Source organism: Amyelois transitella, chromosome 2 (assembly GCF_032362555.1).
Source record: "Amyelois transitella isolate CPQ chromosome 2, ilAmyTran1.1, whole genome shotgun sequence".
In the NCBI taxonomy this organism is placed as follows: domain Eukaryota; kingdom Metazoa; phylum Arthropoda; class Insecta; order Lepidoptera; family Pyralidae; genus Amyelois; species Amyelois transitella.
In genome coordinates, this window is record NC_083505.1 from 6,243,856 (window position 1) to 6,262,325 (window position 18,470).

At 34.7% G+C, this 18,470-nt stretch overlaps 1 protein-coding gene across 1 annotated transcript; it reads right to left on the reverse strand.

Moving 5' to 3' along the window:
- Window positions 1-7,139: 7,139 nt before the first annotated feature.
- Window positions 7,140-18,219, reverse strand: LOC106143027 (kinesin-associated protein 3). The gene is made up of 12 exons (XM_013344991.2): window positions 18,083-18,219; window positions 17,007-17,187; window positions 16,228-16,466; window positions 15,369-15,933; window positions 15,187-15,287; window positions 14,507-14,749; window positions 14,120-14,294; window positions 13,558-13,785; window positions 13,083-13,201; window positions 12,091-12,235; window positions 11,571-11,640; window positions 7,140-11,446 (listed from the first exon to the last, which is right to left on the reverse strand). Exons 2-12 carry the CDS (start codon window positions 17,161-17,163, stop codon window positions 11,344-11,346), a joined length of 2,145 nt encoding a protein of 714 aa, XP_013200445.1. The 5' UTR covers window positions 17,164-17,187; window positions 18,083-18,219; the 3' UTR covers window positions 7,140-11,343.
- Window positions 18,220-18,470: the final 251 nt, after the last annotated feature.

Consider the following 18,470-nt stretch of genomic DNA (forward strand, 5'->3'; position numbering starts at 1 on the left):
AATAAATCTATTGATATAATGTATATGGCGTTTATTTTGACATAAATTGAAAAATTAGGAAAAAATCTATCAATATAATAAAATCGATTATTTTCTTAAGAATAATCGATTATTTGTTAATCGATTTTTCAAACTTAAAAAATAAATCGATTATATAAAATCGATCTTTTATCAGCAATGTCACATCCCTAGTCCGATCACAATTTTTTTTTTGACACGCTCGAATCAGACGTTCTTTGTCACAATTTTAGATAGATGGGTAGGTTTAGAGCTGTAACAAACTGTATGTATTCGGTACTGAGTAACGGGTGTGCGCTCTGGTACCGAGTAACGATACGTTACTCTCGAATATATTTCGTTAATCGCACGATTTCGTCCTTCGCATTTATTGTATAATGGGTTCATTTCACGCAGGTAAGTGGATGCTTGACAAGCACCAACGAACGAATCGATTCGTTTCGTTGGGTTATAGTTATACTGAGGTATCAAAAGTAACGAGTAACGTAACGATACGATAGTAACGAGTACTCATTTTTATAGTAACGAATACATACGGGTTTGCTTTTTCCGTTACTTTTACACCTCTAGTAGGTATGCCATACGTTAAGGAAGGAAGGGAAGTGGTACATTTTACTCCTTGGAACACAAAACAAAAAGTTTTTGCACAATTTGTAGTAAATGTAATTAATAAATATCTTAGTCACAAACTTAACTACATTGGTACTAAACTGACATTTTACTATAATTATAATTGTACCTTGATTTTACTAGGAAATGCGATTTAAGTTCAATTAATCGAATTTTTCAAGCTCAAAAGATCGATCTTTTAAATCGATATGCACTTACTGAATCGACCCAGGGAATCAATGTTTCACCCTTGAAAATCAATCATAATTCATTCATTTCGTCAATCTATTTATTCTTCTATCTAGATTAGATATGAAGCATTTGGAGCTTTAACATTTTATGTAATAAATACATTTGGCAAATAAATGTCTTCTTTCATACCTGATCTGACTTTGATATGGTATTAAAATGATATGATATGGTAATGAATAAAAAAACTGATTTTACTATTAAGAGGTCAGTTATTATGTTATCTATCTTGTTCTTCATAAAATGGATTTATAATTACAATGCAAACTTGAAAAAAAATCGATCTTTTAGGCCTCGACTTTTCTGTGTGTGGATCGACTTTTTTCGGAAAGTATCGCTCTCCCTAGATTTTAACGACAATAATTTCATTGACAATAATGTTTTCGCTTGGTTGAAGTACGAACAAAATAGATCGGCAGCCCCAAGGACTGGTGCTAATTAATCTATATATATAAAACTCTTCCGTTACTGAGTGACTGACTGACAGACAACGCACAGTCGAAACTACTGCGTAGACAGCTGAAATTTGGAATGTAGGTTCCTTGGGATATGTAGGGGAGCACTAAGAAAGGATTTTTGGAAATTCAACCCCCAAGGGGGGGAAAAGGGGTAAAAACGTTTCTATGAAAAATCTTATTCCTTGGGTTTATAAACTTGAAACTTGGCATGAACACGTACATAGGCAAGTAAATATGTTTGACATAATAAGTTTTTTCAAACTACCCTCCAATCGTGATTTAGGGGGTGCGATTGGGTGACGGATTTATTAACGCACAGCCGAAACCGCTCGGTATAAGTAGGAGTCTGAGATTTTGAACAGAGGTTCCTTTAGTAACATAAGTGAGCACTAAGAAGAGATTTTTGAAATGTCAACTCCCAAGGGGGGGAAACGGGATAAACTGAGCCGGGGCTGCGGGAAAGTTCTAACGAGATACCGTGGCCCCGGAACGCAAAGGGCAACTGAAGGAACGAGGTGGGTTTTAGTCAGTAAAAGTCTGACACTCCCTTCCGTTCCACCCAGAGCGGGAGAGGTCATTTGATGATTTCCCATCCTTAAAAAAAAAGACTTTGTATGACAACTTTCAGTCGTCTCTTTAACATACATAATAACATACATAATTATGTACATATATGCATAACATTAATAACATCACGCCTTTAAATCCCTATTATGTGTTAACACTACCCATACAAACAGCTAAAAGGAAACAAGTGAAGAGACGAAATTTGTCCGCATCCATTTTCACCTATATTCTTAACGTTAATGAGATTTACTTTTTATTATCAGGTCAACCTAATAGTCTCACATGTACGTATAACTTCGTAAGAATTTTCTTTCAACTCCTAACCGTTGACGAGTTGTACCTTCCATCATCAGCTCATTCACATGGGATGATGACTATCAGACGCAAATACTTAAACAGAAGGAAATCCTGTAAGGCCTCTTCGTCCTATAAATCCTGTTTTTTTTTTCTTTTGAGACGATGATTTTGTCTCGCTTTACTTTTTCTATATAGATTTGTATGTATACTAATATTATAAAGAGGAACAATCTATTTTTTTATATGTTTGTTTGTTTACACATGTAATCGATAAACTCCGAAACTACTGAATCGATTTCAAACATTCACCATTAGAAAGCTACATCATCCCTGAGTAACACAGGCTATATTTAATTCCAGTTGTAACAAGATTTCAGCCTGTGGAAGAAAAAGCCCTGTCGAGATCATTAAAAAACGCTATATATAACCGAATTACACGTGGGCGAAGCCGCGGGCGGAAAGCTAGTTCTTTATAAAATTGGTGCCGGGACCCACACGGCACTTGACTGATAAAATTTATAATAGATATTCAGCGCCTATTCTATGAATGAATGAATGAATGATTTATTTGAAATAACTCAACGCACACAAGCTTCCCAAATACATAACATAAAATAAATAATACTGATGCCGAATACCACTTTACTATTTTATTATAATACTAGCGACCCGCCCCGGCTTCGGACGGGTGCAAAATTCGGAAAAAATTATACATAAAAACCTTCCTCTTGAATCACTCTATCTGTTACAAAAAACCGCATCAAAATCCGTTGCGTAATTTTAAAGATTTAAGCATACAGACAAACAGACAAAAATAGCGACTTTGTTTTATACTATGTAGTGATTATATTATTTACTTGAAATAATATTACCACGTACTTGTAAATTTAAAAGCCCGTGTCATACCATTTCTAAGTAAACACGTGCGTCCTGTCCTGCACTCAGAGATGACACGTGTGTGTTTCGGTAACAATAAACGGGTTTACACCTCGTTCCAATCCATTATCCTCTGGATAACTTGTATTCAAACACGTTTCTTGTAGATAACATGCATCATTTGATGCGGTCTCAAACTGGATATATGAAGTGGTATATAGTTTTGTCGAATTTTGTTTTTTGGCATTACGTTATCACGCCATTGTTTACGGGATAGACAGAGCCGACGGTCTTGAAAGACTGAAAGACATATTCAGCTATATGGCTTAATAATGTTATTTAAGAATCTATACTAATATTATAAATCTGAAGAGTTAATTTGTTTGAACGCACTAATCTCAGGAACTACTGGTTCGAATTGAGAAGTTCTTTGAGTTGAATAGACCATTTATCGAGGAAGGCTTTAGGCTATATAACATGACGCTGCAACTATAAGGAGCAAAGAAATAATGGAAAATGTAAAAAGAAGGGGTAACTAATTCATCCTTGAGGGCTTCAATGATGCCTAAAATAATTATTCCACGCGGGCGAAGTCGTGGGCACAGCTAGTCTATATATATAAAACTCTTCCGTTACTGAGTGACTGACTGACAGACAACGCACAGTCGAAACTACTGGTCGTAGACAGCTGAAATTTGGAATGTAGGTTCCTTGGGATATGTAGGGGAGCACTAAGAAAGGATTTTTGGAAATTCAACCCCCAAGGGGGGGAAAAGGGGTAAAAACGTTTCTATGAAAAATCTTATTCCTTGGGTTTATAAACTTGAAACTTGGCATGAACACGTACATAGGCAAGTAAATATGTTTGACATTATAAGTTTTTTCAAACTACCCTCCAATCGTGATTTAGGGGGTGCGATTGGGTGACTGATTTATTAACGCACAGCCGAAACCGCTCGGTATAGGAGTCTGAGATTTTGAACAGAGGTTCCTTTAGTAACATAAGTGAGCACTAAGAAGGGATTTTTGAAATGTCAACCCCCAAGGGGGGGAAACGGGATAAACTGAGCCGGGGCTGCGGGAAAGTTCTAACGAGATACCGTGGCCCCGGAACGCAAAGGGCAACTGAAGGAACGAGGTGGGTTTTAGTCAGTAAAAGTCTGACACTCCCTTCCGTTCCACCCAGAGCGGGAGAGGTCATTTGATGATTTCCCATCCTTAAAAAAAAAGACTTTGTATGACAACTTTCAGTCGTCTCTTTAACATACATAATAACATACATAATAACATACATAATTATGTACATACATGCATAACATTAATAACATCACGCCTTTAAATCCCTATTTTGTGTTAACACTACCCATACAAACAGCTAAAAGGAAACAAGTGAAGAGACGAAATTTGTCCGCATCCATTTTCACCTAAATTCTTAACGTTAATGAGATTTACTTTTTATTATCAGGTCAACCTAATAGCCTCACATGTACGTATAACTTCGTAAGAATTTTCTTTCAACTCCTAACCGTTGAGGAGTTGTACCTTCGATCATCAGCTCATTCACATGGGATGATGACTATCAGACGCAAATACTTAAACAGAAGGAAATCCTATAAGGCCTCTTCGTCCTATAAATCCTGTTTTTTTTTTTCTTTTGAGACGATGATTTTGTCTCGCTTTACTTTTTCTATATAGATTTGTATGTATACTAATATTATAAAGAGGAACAATCTATTTTTTTATATGTTTGTTTGTTTACACATGTAATCGATAAACTCCGAAACTACTGAATCGATTTCAAACATTCACCATTAGAAAGCTACATCATCCCTGAGTAACACAGGCTATATTTAATTCCAGTTGTAACAAGATTTCAGCCTGTGGAAGAAAAAGCCCTGTCGAGATCATTAAAAAACGCTATATATAACCGAATTACACGTGGGCGAAGCCGCGGGCGGAAAGCTAGTACTATATAATATAATAATGCGGTGTTCTGTCATTTTATTTGCGATTAGTGAAACTTTAAAACTTCCTCGAATGTATTCAGCTAGAACCCTTCTGAGGGGTCCAAATTTAAATAATATTTTTTTTAGTTTAGGAATTTAAGTTTATTTATATTAGGTAGTTTTATTATTAGTCAGTTTAGTTTAATTAATTATATATTTATTTTCTTCATTATATTTTTTGAACATTTAGGGGTCCCAAAGACAAAAAGACCAATATCGACGTTAATTAAAGCGATTGGACAGCACTGGTGTTTACGCTACACAACTCTTTAGTTCATGGAAGGCCCGGAACATGGTAGTTCTAATGTATGCGCATAGCGCTAGTGTCGTACACCTATATGGGCTATGTTGGTAGGTAGGTACCTACCTACCTTTGCCAGGACTTTGGCTCAAAATAATTATAGCGACTCCAAGTCCAACAACATTGAACGAAAGAAAAATCTTTATTTGGTGCAAAAGGTAACATTACATTGTCCATAACCATAAAAAAAAATTACATGATGCGACCAAAAGGGTTTCCTCTCAGCATATGCATGTGTATGATGCGGTTACACAATGCGCTGATTTTCAGTGAAACTTAGTATGGTACTTAGAACATAAAAAATATCAATATAAAATATATAAGGATACCAAATTAAGTGTGGCAGTATGGACAGATAAAGTAGTAGGAAGGTACTTAGAATTATCTATTAAAAAAAAGCGAAGGCAGATGGAAGATGAAATCTACAGAAAAATGAGAAGGGATAAGCATGTAAGGGTTTGCTGCCAACTACTACAATCTCAACCCAATACATATATTGGATTGAGATTGTAGTAGTTGACTTTTCAGTTTATCTTTGAAGGAAGATACCTAGGTTTTATTAAAAAACGATGTAATGTGACATCTTCGCGGAATTTTAAAACTTACAGTACTTACAGTCTTAACGATACCTTTTACGTACAGATACGGTATAGGGTATCGTTAAGACTGTTTGACGTTAATATTTTTGTATTTACCGGTAAATTCACTTAACATTACTGATGATACCTATATTAATTAAGAGTAAAAGGTATAAATTGTATCGATGCGATTGTTTTCTTTGTTTAATGACTGATTTGCCGTGAACACTTAATCGCAACTTAGTGGTAACGTTAACAAGCCCTGACGATACTAGAGCTCTGCACATACAAAGGAACTAAACGGTGAACCAATAAGTGTCCTATATGTCTTACACATTACATATATATTAATCGGACAAAAACTTTATGTTTTTGAACATTCTTAGTCATTAAATATCTCTGGTTACAGTTTTTACATTGCACGTTAAATAATTAGGTATTTTGCCACTCAACAGTGGGATAAATAATAGATTGTATTGAAAAGATATCGGCTATTATTCTACCCCGAAAAGATATGAGCGTGATTGTATGTATGTGTATGTTGTCAAAGACGACTAAGAGATAAGCTTGTAAACTTGGGGATCCTCTTGTAGGCGATGAGCTAGCAACCTGACACTATTTGTATCGGGATCCCTTTCATTCGACTAATTTTTTTGTCCTATTTTAACATAACGTGTTACGCATACTATTTTTTCTCATAATAGTTTTTTGGCATATTTGGTTTTGGTATACTATTTCAATAGGCATAAATATAGTTTAAACCAGACTAATTTATTTTTTGCGCGGAGCAGATGTACTGTAATGCACTATAAGGCGAGTACTTCTTAGGTTAGGTTATGCTAATAGTACCTAGGTATGCTTAAAGAAAATATGCCTAAAAAGTTACTTATGCCAAATAATATTATGCGTAACAATTATTAGGCTAAACAAAGGTATGCCATGTAAAATTATGACACAAAATTTCATGCTAATAGATAGAGAACCTTTGAATCTCAATTCCATCATGAAGCCATACATCTGAAGCTGTTCTTTAACTCTTTTCAAGGCTCTGTCTACCTCGCAAGGGCTATATAGACGTGACGATACATATGTTTGTAGTTTGGTTACCTAAAATGATAGAAAGAGAACTAACTGTATTAAGACTATGTTTGAGTGCGCTGTAAATAAATAAAACCACAACTAATTTTTGGTGAATTTTAATTAAGAAAAACAATTAGGTATGTACGTAGTATGTGAGTACGTTAATACTATAATTAAATTAATAGGGACTACAGCCTTGTGTAAACCATTGGCGCTACTTAGATTAAGGTAGGGAGCAAGGCCCGGTTGGAAGTTAAATGTATTATGTACCAATTTTTGTCTTAGGGATGGCCTTATAAACTTGGAATTCTTCATTTAGGCGATGGTCTAGCAACCTGTCACTATTTAACCCTTTCCATGCGGAAGCATTATTTCAATTTCGCCGTCTCTGTACGGGCGGTTTTGTATTAAGGCCCTTCTATAAAACGATGGCCGAGATATTACGTCATAACAAAACTGGTTCTACTGTACGGAAGGCGTATTATTGCGTTCTGTAATTTCTTCCGCTAGACGCGGATGGCGTATTATTTCGTTTTCAAAATTATATAGACAATTTTGGTGTTGCCATACCTTGAAACAATAACGTCTTTATAAGCAGAAATGAGCAAAATTGAATTATGATTAAGAATAATGAACATTTGCTGCAAAAATACAAAAAGAATATCAAATATTTATATAAAATTACTTGCATATATATTTTTTTATAAAAAACTGAAATATGTAAGTAGTAAATTGAAATTAAATTTTTATTAATCATAATAATTTTTTAGGCAACTGGGTATGAGCAAGCATATAAGCAAATTAACACTCAGTTTTTTACATACTCATTTTACATTTTTTTATATTATTTTATCATGCTTTTAAAAAAAATATCTATGGTGATAATAAAATGTAACGAGGGTAGCTTAAAATTTAATTTATGAGGGTACAATAAGTATCTGGCTAGTTGACATATCTTGTACATTGTATCGTGTTTTTATTGGACATGGTGTTATCGGATTTGGAGAGTCATCATAATATTTCACTTTATTTTGTAAAATTCGTTGCGGTATCTATATTATAAATACTTGAGATTCTTTGACCTCGTCAAAAGTTTCGGGAGAAATTTCATTGTTTCTTCCTCGTTTTCTAGATAAACTACTTTGCGACATCTCATCATCGTCGATAAAATTTGGTTGCGAATATGGTTCATGCTCGTCAATTTGAGTCTCATCTGAAGATTTATCTTTAAAAATATTATCGTCGAGGTAAAACACATTATTAAGAATTATAAGTAATAAACTTACCATTTATATTATTCTCCTTTTATTAGACTTTTTATATAAAAAGCTTACAACACTATCGGCGTAAACCATGCACTCGTATCTACATACTAATAAGTAAGTATTTTTCCACCGTTTCACGTAAGGTTGTTGAGTTTATAACTACAGTACAGGGGAACCAACTTTCATATTGGTCTAATCGTATAACACAAGGAATTGTTTTGGACGCAATAATACGCCCACCGTGTGGCCAACGGTTTTTAGTTATACGTGATATTACGCCAGCCGCATGGAAAGGGTTAAATCTCAATTCTAACATTAAGCCAAATTAACAGCTGAACATAGCCTATGAGTCTTTGCAAGACTATGGCTCTGTCTACCCCGCAAGGGGTACAGACGTGATTATATGTATGTATGTATGATATAGCTTGACCGCAACCACTGTAACGCGCCCAAAGAATGCACAAGCGGTTACAGTTTAGATAGCTTTAATACTTATTACTTTCTTTCGTGAGAATGGCTAAAAAAAATGTATCTTTGAGTGTTCCCAGTTGCACTCCGTCGCTATGTTTCGGGGCCTTTGGTCCACTGTTACAGCTCCCAACATGAAAGTAACTTATTAAATAAATAGCGACCCGCCCCGGTTTTGCATGGGTAGCATTTATAGATATATAAACCTTCCTCAGAAACTCTTTTCAACAATTTAAACAGAAACAATATCTACAACTTTCCGAGATTAGTGCATACATACAGACAGAGTAAATTGAAGGATTTTACTTTATAATATGTTGTGAAGTGAAAGTGATGAAAATAAATATTCAAAACATACACTCATAGTGTGTTGAACTCTACAGTTACATGGTGAACTCTAAAGTTAACCACAGACTAACACTCTCTCTCATATCGGTTTATTTATTTAAAGGCACACAAAAAATATATTCCGAGCCGCAACTTAAACTTTGAATCCCTCAAAGCATTGATACTTTGTATTCCATGTCATACATATTTGTCTGAAGCGCTTCTTGCTAAATAGTCACCATTTATGGTACCTATTTGAAAGTCTATAATACCTACATTAAATAAATTATTCTATGTAGATATATTATAAACGTGAAAAGGCTACATTTTATTTTGTTCTTACGGTTTCTTTTGACAAATTCTCATTATTTTCATTAAAATTCAATATTTATTACCTATTTTGACAGCCACACTCATTGCAAATAACTTCTACTAAAATGCATTACCGAGCAATATTATAAACTAGTTGACGTCCGCAACTACGTTTGCGTGTTAGGTATTTGAAATACGAAGGTTAAGGTTAATTTACTCTTTCGGTACATATTACAGAGTAGCTAGTCCCTTTAGCTTCTAAATATGATCCTGATCTTCCATTTTTTTTTTCGCCAAAAGAAAATGCTCATCAGGTTGAACAACTTTTGATAAGACGTCATTTCAATATTTGCTATAGTTTAGCTAAGTTGTTATGGTTCGATATCAGCTGTACTTATAGTCTAAGATCCGGCTGCAAAATCACTACGTTCATCGCGTAGTTAATCAAACTCACATTTTAACATACATTTATGAATAGGATAATACATAGATAATAGGGTGCCAGTCAATAAGTGGCCGCAAGTAATTTTAATTAAATTAATGTTAATTAATTTTCCAAAAAAAATTTCGTTCACTTGTTTTTTAAATAAAATATCATCCACATCATAGAAATGTATGTAAAGAATTCGAAAATCAATGGGTGCCGTTACACACTCGGCCGCAACTACTACGCAGCCAGGTGTAAACAGGTAATATTTTGGTCTATTTATACGTTCATGTCGTACACGCATGTTTTTTATATCAAATTAAAGCTAATTTTTTTTTTAATATGATGATATATCGCTGCCTGTGAATAAATGGCCGCAAATTAAGGTTGCTAGCTGTTAAAAACTCGAGGTATCCGAGATAAAGTGAAAGAGTTTTACTACACAAAAAACAATTTTTCATTTTTCTAAAATGTTAATATTACTTTTATCAACGTAATAACACTTTCAAGTTCAATAAATAAATGATATCAACAACGTTGTGTATAACGAGCTCAAAAAGAAGGTTAGCATATAAGAATAATTTAGCTGCACTGTTGAGAACCCTATCTATACGCGTGCGCAATGGCTTCAAATACTCGCACAGCTGGTACTCGCCATCCTTGTCTAACAAGTGGCGTTACGCGCTAACTCTCTTTCACTTTATCTCGGATACCTCGAGTTTTTAACAGCTAGCAACCCTAATTTGCGGCCATTTATTCACAGGCAGCGATATATCATCATATTAAAAAAAAAATTAGCTTTAATTTGATATAAAAAACATGCGTGTACGACATGAACGTATAAATAGACCAAAATATTACCTGTTTACACCTGGCTGCGTAGTAGTTGCGGCCGAGTGTGTAACGGCACCCATTGATTTTCGAATTCTTTACATACATTTCTATGATGTGGATGATATTTTATTTAAAAAACAAGTGAACGAAATTTTTTTTGGAAAATTAATTAACATTAATTTAATTAAAATTACTTGCGGCCACTTATTGACTGGCACCCTATTATCTATGTATTATCCTATTCATAAATGTATATTAAAATGTGAGTTTGATTAACTACGCGATGAACGTAGTGATTTTGCAGCCGGATCTCGTACTATTACCAGATTCCAAAATAAATTATACCCTATGACCGGGCATAAGAGCTATACAACAAAAAAGTTTCATTCAAATCCGTTCAGTAGTTCCGGAGATTAGCGTGTACAAACAAACACAAACAGACAATTTTTTTCTTAAATTCATACTCGGTTACTATTTCTTCATCGTAATAAATTATTTTTTTGAAAATATACTCAATGTACCTACAGACAAAACTTTTTTTACTGTTTTATTATATGTATTGATAAGGAGTTAATCTTTGGTAAATTGGTAAGTATATTATGATGAATTTATGTACAAAAAGCCAGCATAATAGAAACAGCAATAAAAACTTCTGAAACATTACGCAGCCTCTAGGCATGTACATCGACATCGTTCGCGTATAACTTATTATTTTCATTCGTCATGGTCACGCGCTCTGCTCCGAATGGTTCTTCATTTCCATCAGCCATGTGCCTAAGAAATTTAAATTTATAAAATGTTATAGAAATTTACAAGTATAAAATGTTAGAATAAGCAATAAAACTTTTAACTATGAAACTAATTATGTCATAACTTTAGGAGTCGTAAGATAATGTACCTGTTGGTGCAGTTGTTGTCACCTTCTCCCAAGAAACTATCCGAATCGTCATTAAGTGATGTTTGAGAGTCTGCAATATAATATATCCAATCTTATCTACAGGATAAATTGTTAATACATATTTACATCCCTTACGGGTACGGTACGGTCTCTAAAAGATTGAAAGGCCATGTTCACCTAGATGGGTAAATGACGGAATTGAGATTCGGATATTTAGTAGATAGATCGCTAGCCAGTAGTACAAAAAGAATCCTTAGTTTACAAGCCTTTGTCTTATCCTTCCACTTAACCTTCCTTTTCAGTCATCATAGGTACCTACTAGTCCCATTGAGTTTCCAGTGGAGGTAAAGTAACATGATTTGCCTAATGCCTTGAAAATAGAAGAAAATCGATGCGATCATCACTTGAAACGTGTGACCGTAAGTGACACAAAATTTTCTCGGGCTCCTGTCATCACTAGATGGCAGTCGTAAAGCATAGATACATCTGTATTAATAAATTAATAAAAAAAGTGATTTACCGGAGGTTGTGAGGCGATGAGTGGTGAGGTACTCGGCGCAGAGGTAGGGCGGCAAGTCGTCGCCCGCGTCGCCGCCGCCGCCCTCGGCCCCTAGCGTCTCCACCACGGAGAGCCACTGCCCGTTGTGGCACCGGAACCTCTCAACCTGCACCAAACAAGTTTACTCAAGCATTGCTCCGATAACATATTCCGGTTACTTGGCCCAGAACTATAAGGAACTTTCGGAGTAAGAAACCTGCCACAGTATACTTGCATTTTATTATTTATTATCAGGCTTTAATCAATTATAACTATATTTACGTCCGTGTATAAAACTTTTATGATAACAACAGTGATTTTATAACTTAAATAAAATGTCGTCTAAACTACTGTCTACAGATCTTAAACCCAACTAAAGAGTGTAATGAAATGTGTTTTATAATAAATCCATCTAAATCTCGGTCAATGCTCATTGGCGGTAAGCATTTGCACAATCGTATCGACCTGAGTGATATGCCCATTACTTCTGGATGGTTAGGTGATAGCTTTTGCTGAAACTGCTAAGAACCTCGGTGTTATTTTTGATTCCACACTAAGCTAGTCAAAGCACGTTCTCAAGGTCGGTACTAATCTATAGGTATAGGTACTATTCCTTCCATACTTTGAAAGGTCTCCAAAATTTTCTGACCTTTCAAATAAAAGTTTCCTTATAGCAATCCTTCACACTTCCTCTCCTCTGTTTCTTGTGTTTATCATTCTAGATGTTTGTGTGTACATAAATAAGTAAAAGTGTACATAAATTATTACGTTTTTGTTACCATTTTTATCTTTACAAATCTTGGCTTACTAATAGTTAAGAAGTACTAAGAAAGGCATAGGGTGAAAGTACACCCCAGAAATAATCGATGTTTCATGTAAACAGAAGAATAAAGTGGAATTGACCGTCGCGCGTGACAGAACAGACGCAAATGTAACCCTATGTATTAAAATAGTTTATCAAATAATGGACATACCTTAATTCTTTCAGCCCAATCATTTTGCATCTGAGAAATGATATCAAGACAAGAGTCGCACATTTTCCTGATTTCTACATTTTTATCTTGCATTAGATCTATCAAATAGGCCGGGGCTTCTGTAACATAGAAATTAACATGGATTTTACAAGACCGAAGAAATCATTCATGAAGATGAATTTGGAATAACATAAATAATTTTAATTTTTATTTATGCCTACTAACATAGTTATAAGTATACTAACATAATAAGTCTGGTTTTTCATTCATTCATTCATAAAACTAGGCATAGACTGTTTTGCTAGGCACGCAGTTAACAGCACAATTATAAAGCTGTCAAATAAATTAAATACAGCATAATAGTAAAATCAGTTGCCACAACACCTTATATAACATAAAACTAGTAGTGAGTACTGTTGTTGGTATAATTACTTCAAACTAATTTATTAGAAAAGAAACGCAAAAATGTTTATACCAGTACGCGAAACGAGGTAGTCAGCCGTGCGCGGGAAAGACAGCAGCTGTCTGAACGCGAACACGGTCTGCAACACATGTTCGTCGTCGGCCTGCCGCAGGCGCAGCAGCGCCACCAGCGCGTGCGCGGCGCCCGCCTGCAGCAGCGCCTGCGCGGCGCGCTCGTCGCCGGCGATGGCGCCGCAGCACACCACGCCTTCCAGGACCAGCTCCGGGTCGCAACCACTCTCTGAAACGAAACGGTAGGTACTACTTTCTTTTTACGAGCGCGAAACCAACCAACGAAACAATAGATTCACGATTCAAGAGCGTCGAAAACACGTGTATTATCTGTAAAAAAGGATCACAGATTATATCAAATTCAAATAAAAAGAAATCCTTTCTTTTTATCGCCATTATAGATATATACCTTCCAAAATGGATCTTAAGATAGTGCAATAAAGCACACAATTCTTAGATTTATATAACAAAGTAATAATGAACTTTTTCGAACAGACTGACCAATTTGTTTATCTCTCTCTCAGTCGTTTTCCCTGCCTCTTTCTGTCTCTGTAATGACTTACCTACATCCAGAATCTTCATCAAACACGGAATTAAGTTGTATCTTTCAACAACAGCATTTATGTCTATATCATTGTTCGCATTCAATATACTGTTGAGGGTGCCGATACATTCAATAAGAAATTCTTCCAATACATCACTGTTTGTGACTGCGCCAGCGATATCACCGACATACTCCTGAAATGTTAAAAGAAATGAAAATATATATAAAGGGATCTATTTTAATACATAGACAGCAACAGAGTATTATTTGCTGAATATTTATTAGCGAGTAGATCCAATCTATCATTGTTGTGCCACTAAAGCAATGGTCATACCCTGTGTTCCTTTGGTTTATTCATTAAGTATTATGAGTACGCTAACAGTGATAAAAGATAAATAACACTCACAACGAACAAAGGTTTATTGATGGCGTGATGCGACAGATTCCGTACGAGCTTCATAAGCATTGTGTTCTTGTGTCGAAAGGCGCGAGCGAGCAGTTCGCGCAGTCGGCCCTCGCCCGCCATGTGCTGCGCGGCGCGCTCGCTCCACGACAGGTTCACGCACAGCGCGAGCAACACGTCCGTCGTGCTCGGGGAGCCGCCGGAGAATGCCGCGCTGTTCACGTTTAGCAACAGCATATCTGTCAACTAAATAAAGATAGAGCATTCATAGAATATGATTGGCTTTAATCAGGTATATGTTCAAAATTTATATAAAATTGTAAAAATAAACTGTTAATTAAAATTTAATATGTTTGCTGCATGCAATAACATTTATATGTATATGTAGAAGTCATGGACGTAGAAAAAAGGCAAACGGAATTATACTATACGGCAAAATGAAGCATTATTAGTACTATATATACACGCCCACTGTATGTATACACGATTCACGCACACACTGTCACGAATAGTGTGACAGTCTGCCGCCATTGTGTCATAGATGAGTCATAGATTATCTTACGGATGCAAGTTTTCTGTCACTCACACATGCATACGACGCCATTACGATGCTTCACTTTTTTTAAGGGACTCTATGTCCACCTTTTTTGCTACGACTATGGTAGAAGTATAATAAATCTTACCAATTTAACACAGTCAGATTGTGTGAACATTATTTTTACACGATCATCCATACTTAAGTGGTATAAGATTTTCATCGCCAAATTTATTTGTTTGTCATCACCTGTAATAGAATAAGAACAATATCAAGCTGGGCTTCATTACAGACCATTAAACATAATATTGTGCCCTTATGACCACTTACTTGTAAACTGCATAAATTTTGGTAGTAGTCCCATTTTAACAATTCTATTGCGTAATTTTGTATCAAACGTCAAATTAAATAGTAGCTTTAATGTGACATTGACTAAATCAGCATTAGGCGAATCCAGCAAAGGTGCTAGTTTTTCGACAATCGCTCTAGATGCCATGCTGTTTTTATTTTCAACGAAAATAGATAACTTTTGTAAAAATGAAACAATAAGAATTAGTAAATCTACATTGGAATGTCTTTCCATCGCCCCAATGAGAAGCCCAACAATGTCTTTCTTGTGCATTTTTTCCTCAACTTTTACATTATCAGCAATATTAAGCAGCATATAAAAAGCAACTCTCAACAGTTGTTCTTGACGCTTAGACAATGTTTTTAACTTCCTCTTCATCTGTTCTTCATCATTTTTAGTCCAACTTTCATCAGAAGCATTACATAAGTCTTCATGATAACTAGACACTAAAGATCGAGACTTTTGTAGGTTTACGTCAGCCACTGCCCATGTGCCTGATTTTGGACGACGTTTTGGTTCAGGAATCCTACTTTTAGGAGGTTCATTCTGAAAAAGTTGTATCAAAATTAAAATTTCAAGGTAATTTAGTAATTTGACATATATATATTTATATATATATATACATACAAAAATTAACTAATGAATCATATTGAGGGATGTAGTCTATTATTTTCTTTTGAGAAATTTACAAACACTGAAATAAAACAAATTGGCAAGAGAAATTCCAAATTCTCAGATTTGCGAACATGAGTTTGGGTGCTAACTATAAAAACAAACAGCAAAATTCAGTGGTTAAAATGTAAAAAATAATTAAATAAGAAATACATTTTTTGGATTTACCTTGTCTGGTGTAAGTAGCTGCTTTTTGCCTTCAACTTTCTCTTTCCATTGATCAAAACGCTTCAGCTCATATTCTATTACATCCATACATAATGAACCAATCTTGTATTGAATGATTACCGGATGGAATTCATTGTATGTTGAAAAACAAAAAAATGTGTACACTATGTTTGTGCTCAATTCAATACTTCTTTTCCATTCTTCTCTTAAAACTCTTGACAGTGCACTCAAAAGGGCTTCTGTAAATGATAAATAAGAAATACTAAAATGGAAAATTTCACTGCACTTTGATAATAAATAAACTCATAGTAATATGTAATATACCTATATGTAATATACCTATAGTACCTATCCTACTACTATTATAAAGGCGAAAGTTTGTATGGATGTATGGATGTTTGTTACTCTTTCACGCAAAAACTACTGAACCGATTACCATGAAATTTGGTATGTAGGTAGCTGAAGACCCAGAATAACACATAGGCTACTTTTTATCCCAGAGTTCCCGCGGGATTGATAGGGTTTCCATGCGGACGAAGTCGCGGGCGGCCTCTAGTAGTAATGTATTTCAAAAGCAGAATGTGATGAACTTTCCAAAATTTGCTTATTTACAAGTTACAACTTAATAAAATATTATTTACAAGTTACAACCTACTAATAACATCATTCTGATGATAGTTCAGGAGTTATATTGAATTGTTACAATAACAGTATGATTCCTGATCAAGACTATTAGAAGAAATTAGAAAGTAAAATAGAAAGACTTATTAAAAACCTACCATTCCTAGCTAAATCAATCAAGTTGTCTGGATTTCTAGCCAACTGTAATATAAGTGCTGATCCCTTGATTTTCTCTGGAATATCATCATAAAGCAGTTCCACATAATCATCAATACAATTTAACACAGCTACGGGCACACTTTCTACAGGGCTCATTTTATAGATCTATGAAGTTTGAATCTGTAATGAAAAATATTAACACTTACTTATAAAACAGAGTAGGTAATCATGTTTTTATTAAGTGTTAATCATTATGAAAGAATCTTTCTCAACATTATACTGTTATACACTATTTGGCTATGGCTAATAACCCCAGTTTATTAGCCATAGCCAAATAGTGTTTCATAAAATTAAATTCATCTGGGCAATGGGCTATCAATCTTTCACAATCTGAATCATTATCAATACAGCTGAACATGGACTTTTGTTGACTCTGTCTACCCAGTGAGGGATATATTTTATGTATTTTTTCTATTATGTAAGCAGATCACTTAATCAAGAATAATTTAAAAATACATTTGACTTGTGAATCCATAATTTACAAATTTGTACAGATTAGAGCTAAGCTGAAGATGGAAAGATAAGAACAATAACAAAATCGTGGTATGATATTGTGGAATAAACCAATCTGAATGAGTGATTAAGTACATAAAACATCAGAAAACCAACATCAACTTGCAGTAAAAAATATTGTAATTATCATCTGTATTCTATGTCTATCTCAAATGTAATTGTAATTAGCTGGGTTGGTACGGACACATCATGAGAAGAGAGGAAGGTCATGTTACTAAAAGAGCCTTATATATGGAAGTGAAAGGTTCAGGAAATAGGGGAAGACCGAAAAAGAGATGGATGGACGGCGTAAAGGATAGTATGAGGAGAAGGGAGTGACCAGTGAGATGGCAATTGACAGAATTGGAAAAAACTAACATACTGTGCCGACCCCACGTAGAAAGTGGGAAAAGGTAACGACGAAGAAGAAGATTCTATGTCTATCTCAAATGTATATAGGTATAATGCAGTACAAGAATCTGTGCGCGCTTATTACAAATAAATAGAAAATATAGGTACTCGCCTATAAGATTGTTAGAAAGGAAAATCAATACACAATTCTTCCTATATGTATTTGAGGAATTGTAGCCTTGTATTCATAGATTCTTGTATTGATTTGATTTGATTGGACCTCCAACTGTTTTGTTTCGCATCGAATTGTCAATTTGACATTGACAAACACATAAAAGTATGTGTTCTGTGTTTTTGACTTACTTAAATACATAAAATGTCACCTATCTGTAACCCATATTCATAAATAAATTTTAATTTCATTTCATATAATTACGTCAAATCATTAAGGTGGAAATAAATCAAAAAATGTCCTCCGTCCGTATTCGAACTTTTTTATTAGCTTATCTAAAAATAAAACACATATCTGAGAACATAACATGTAACTAACAGGAACCTCA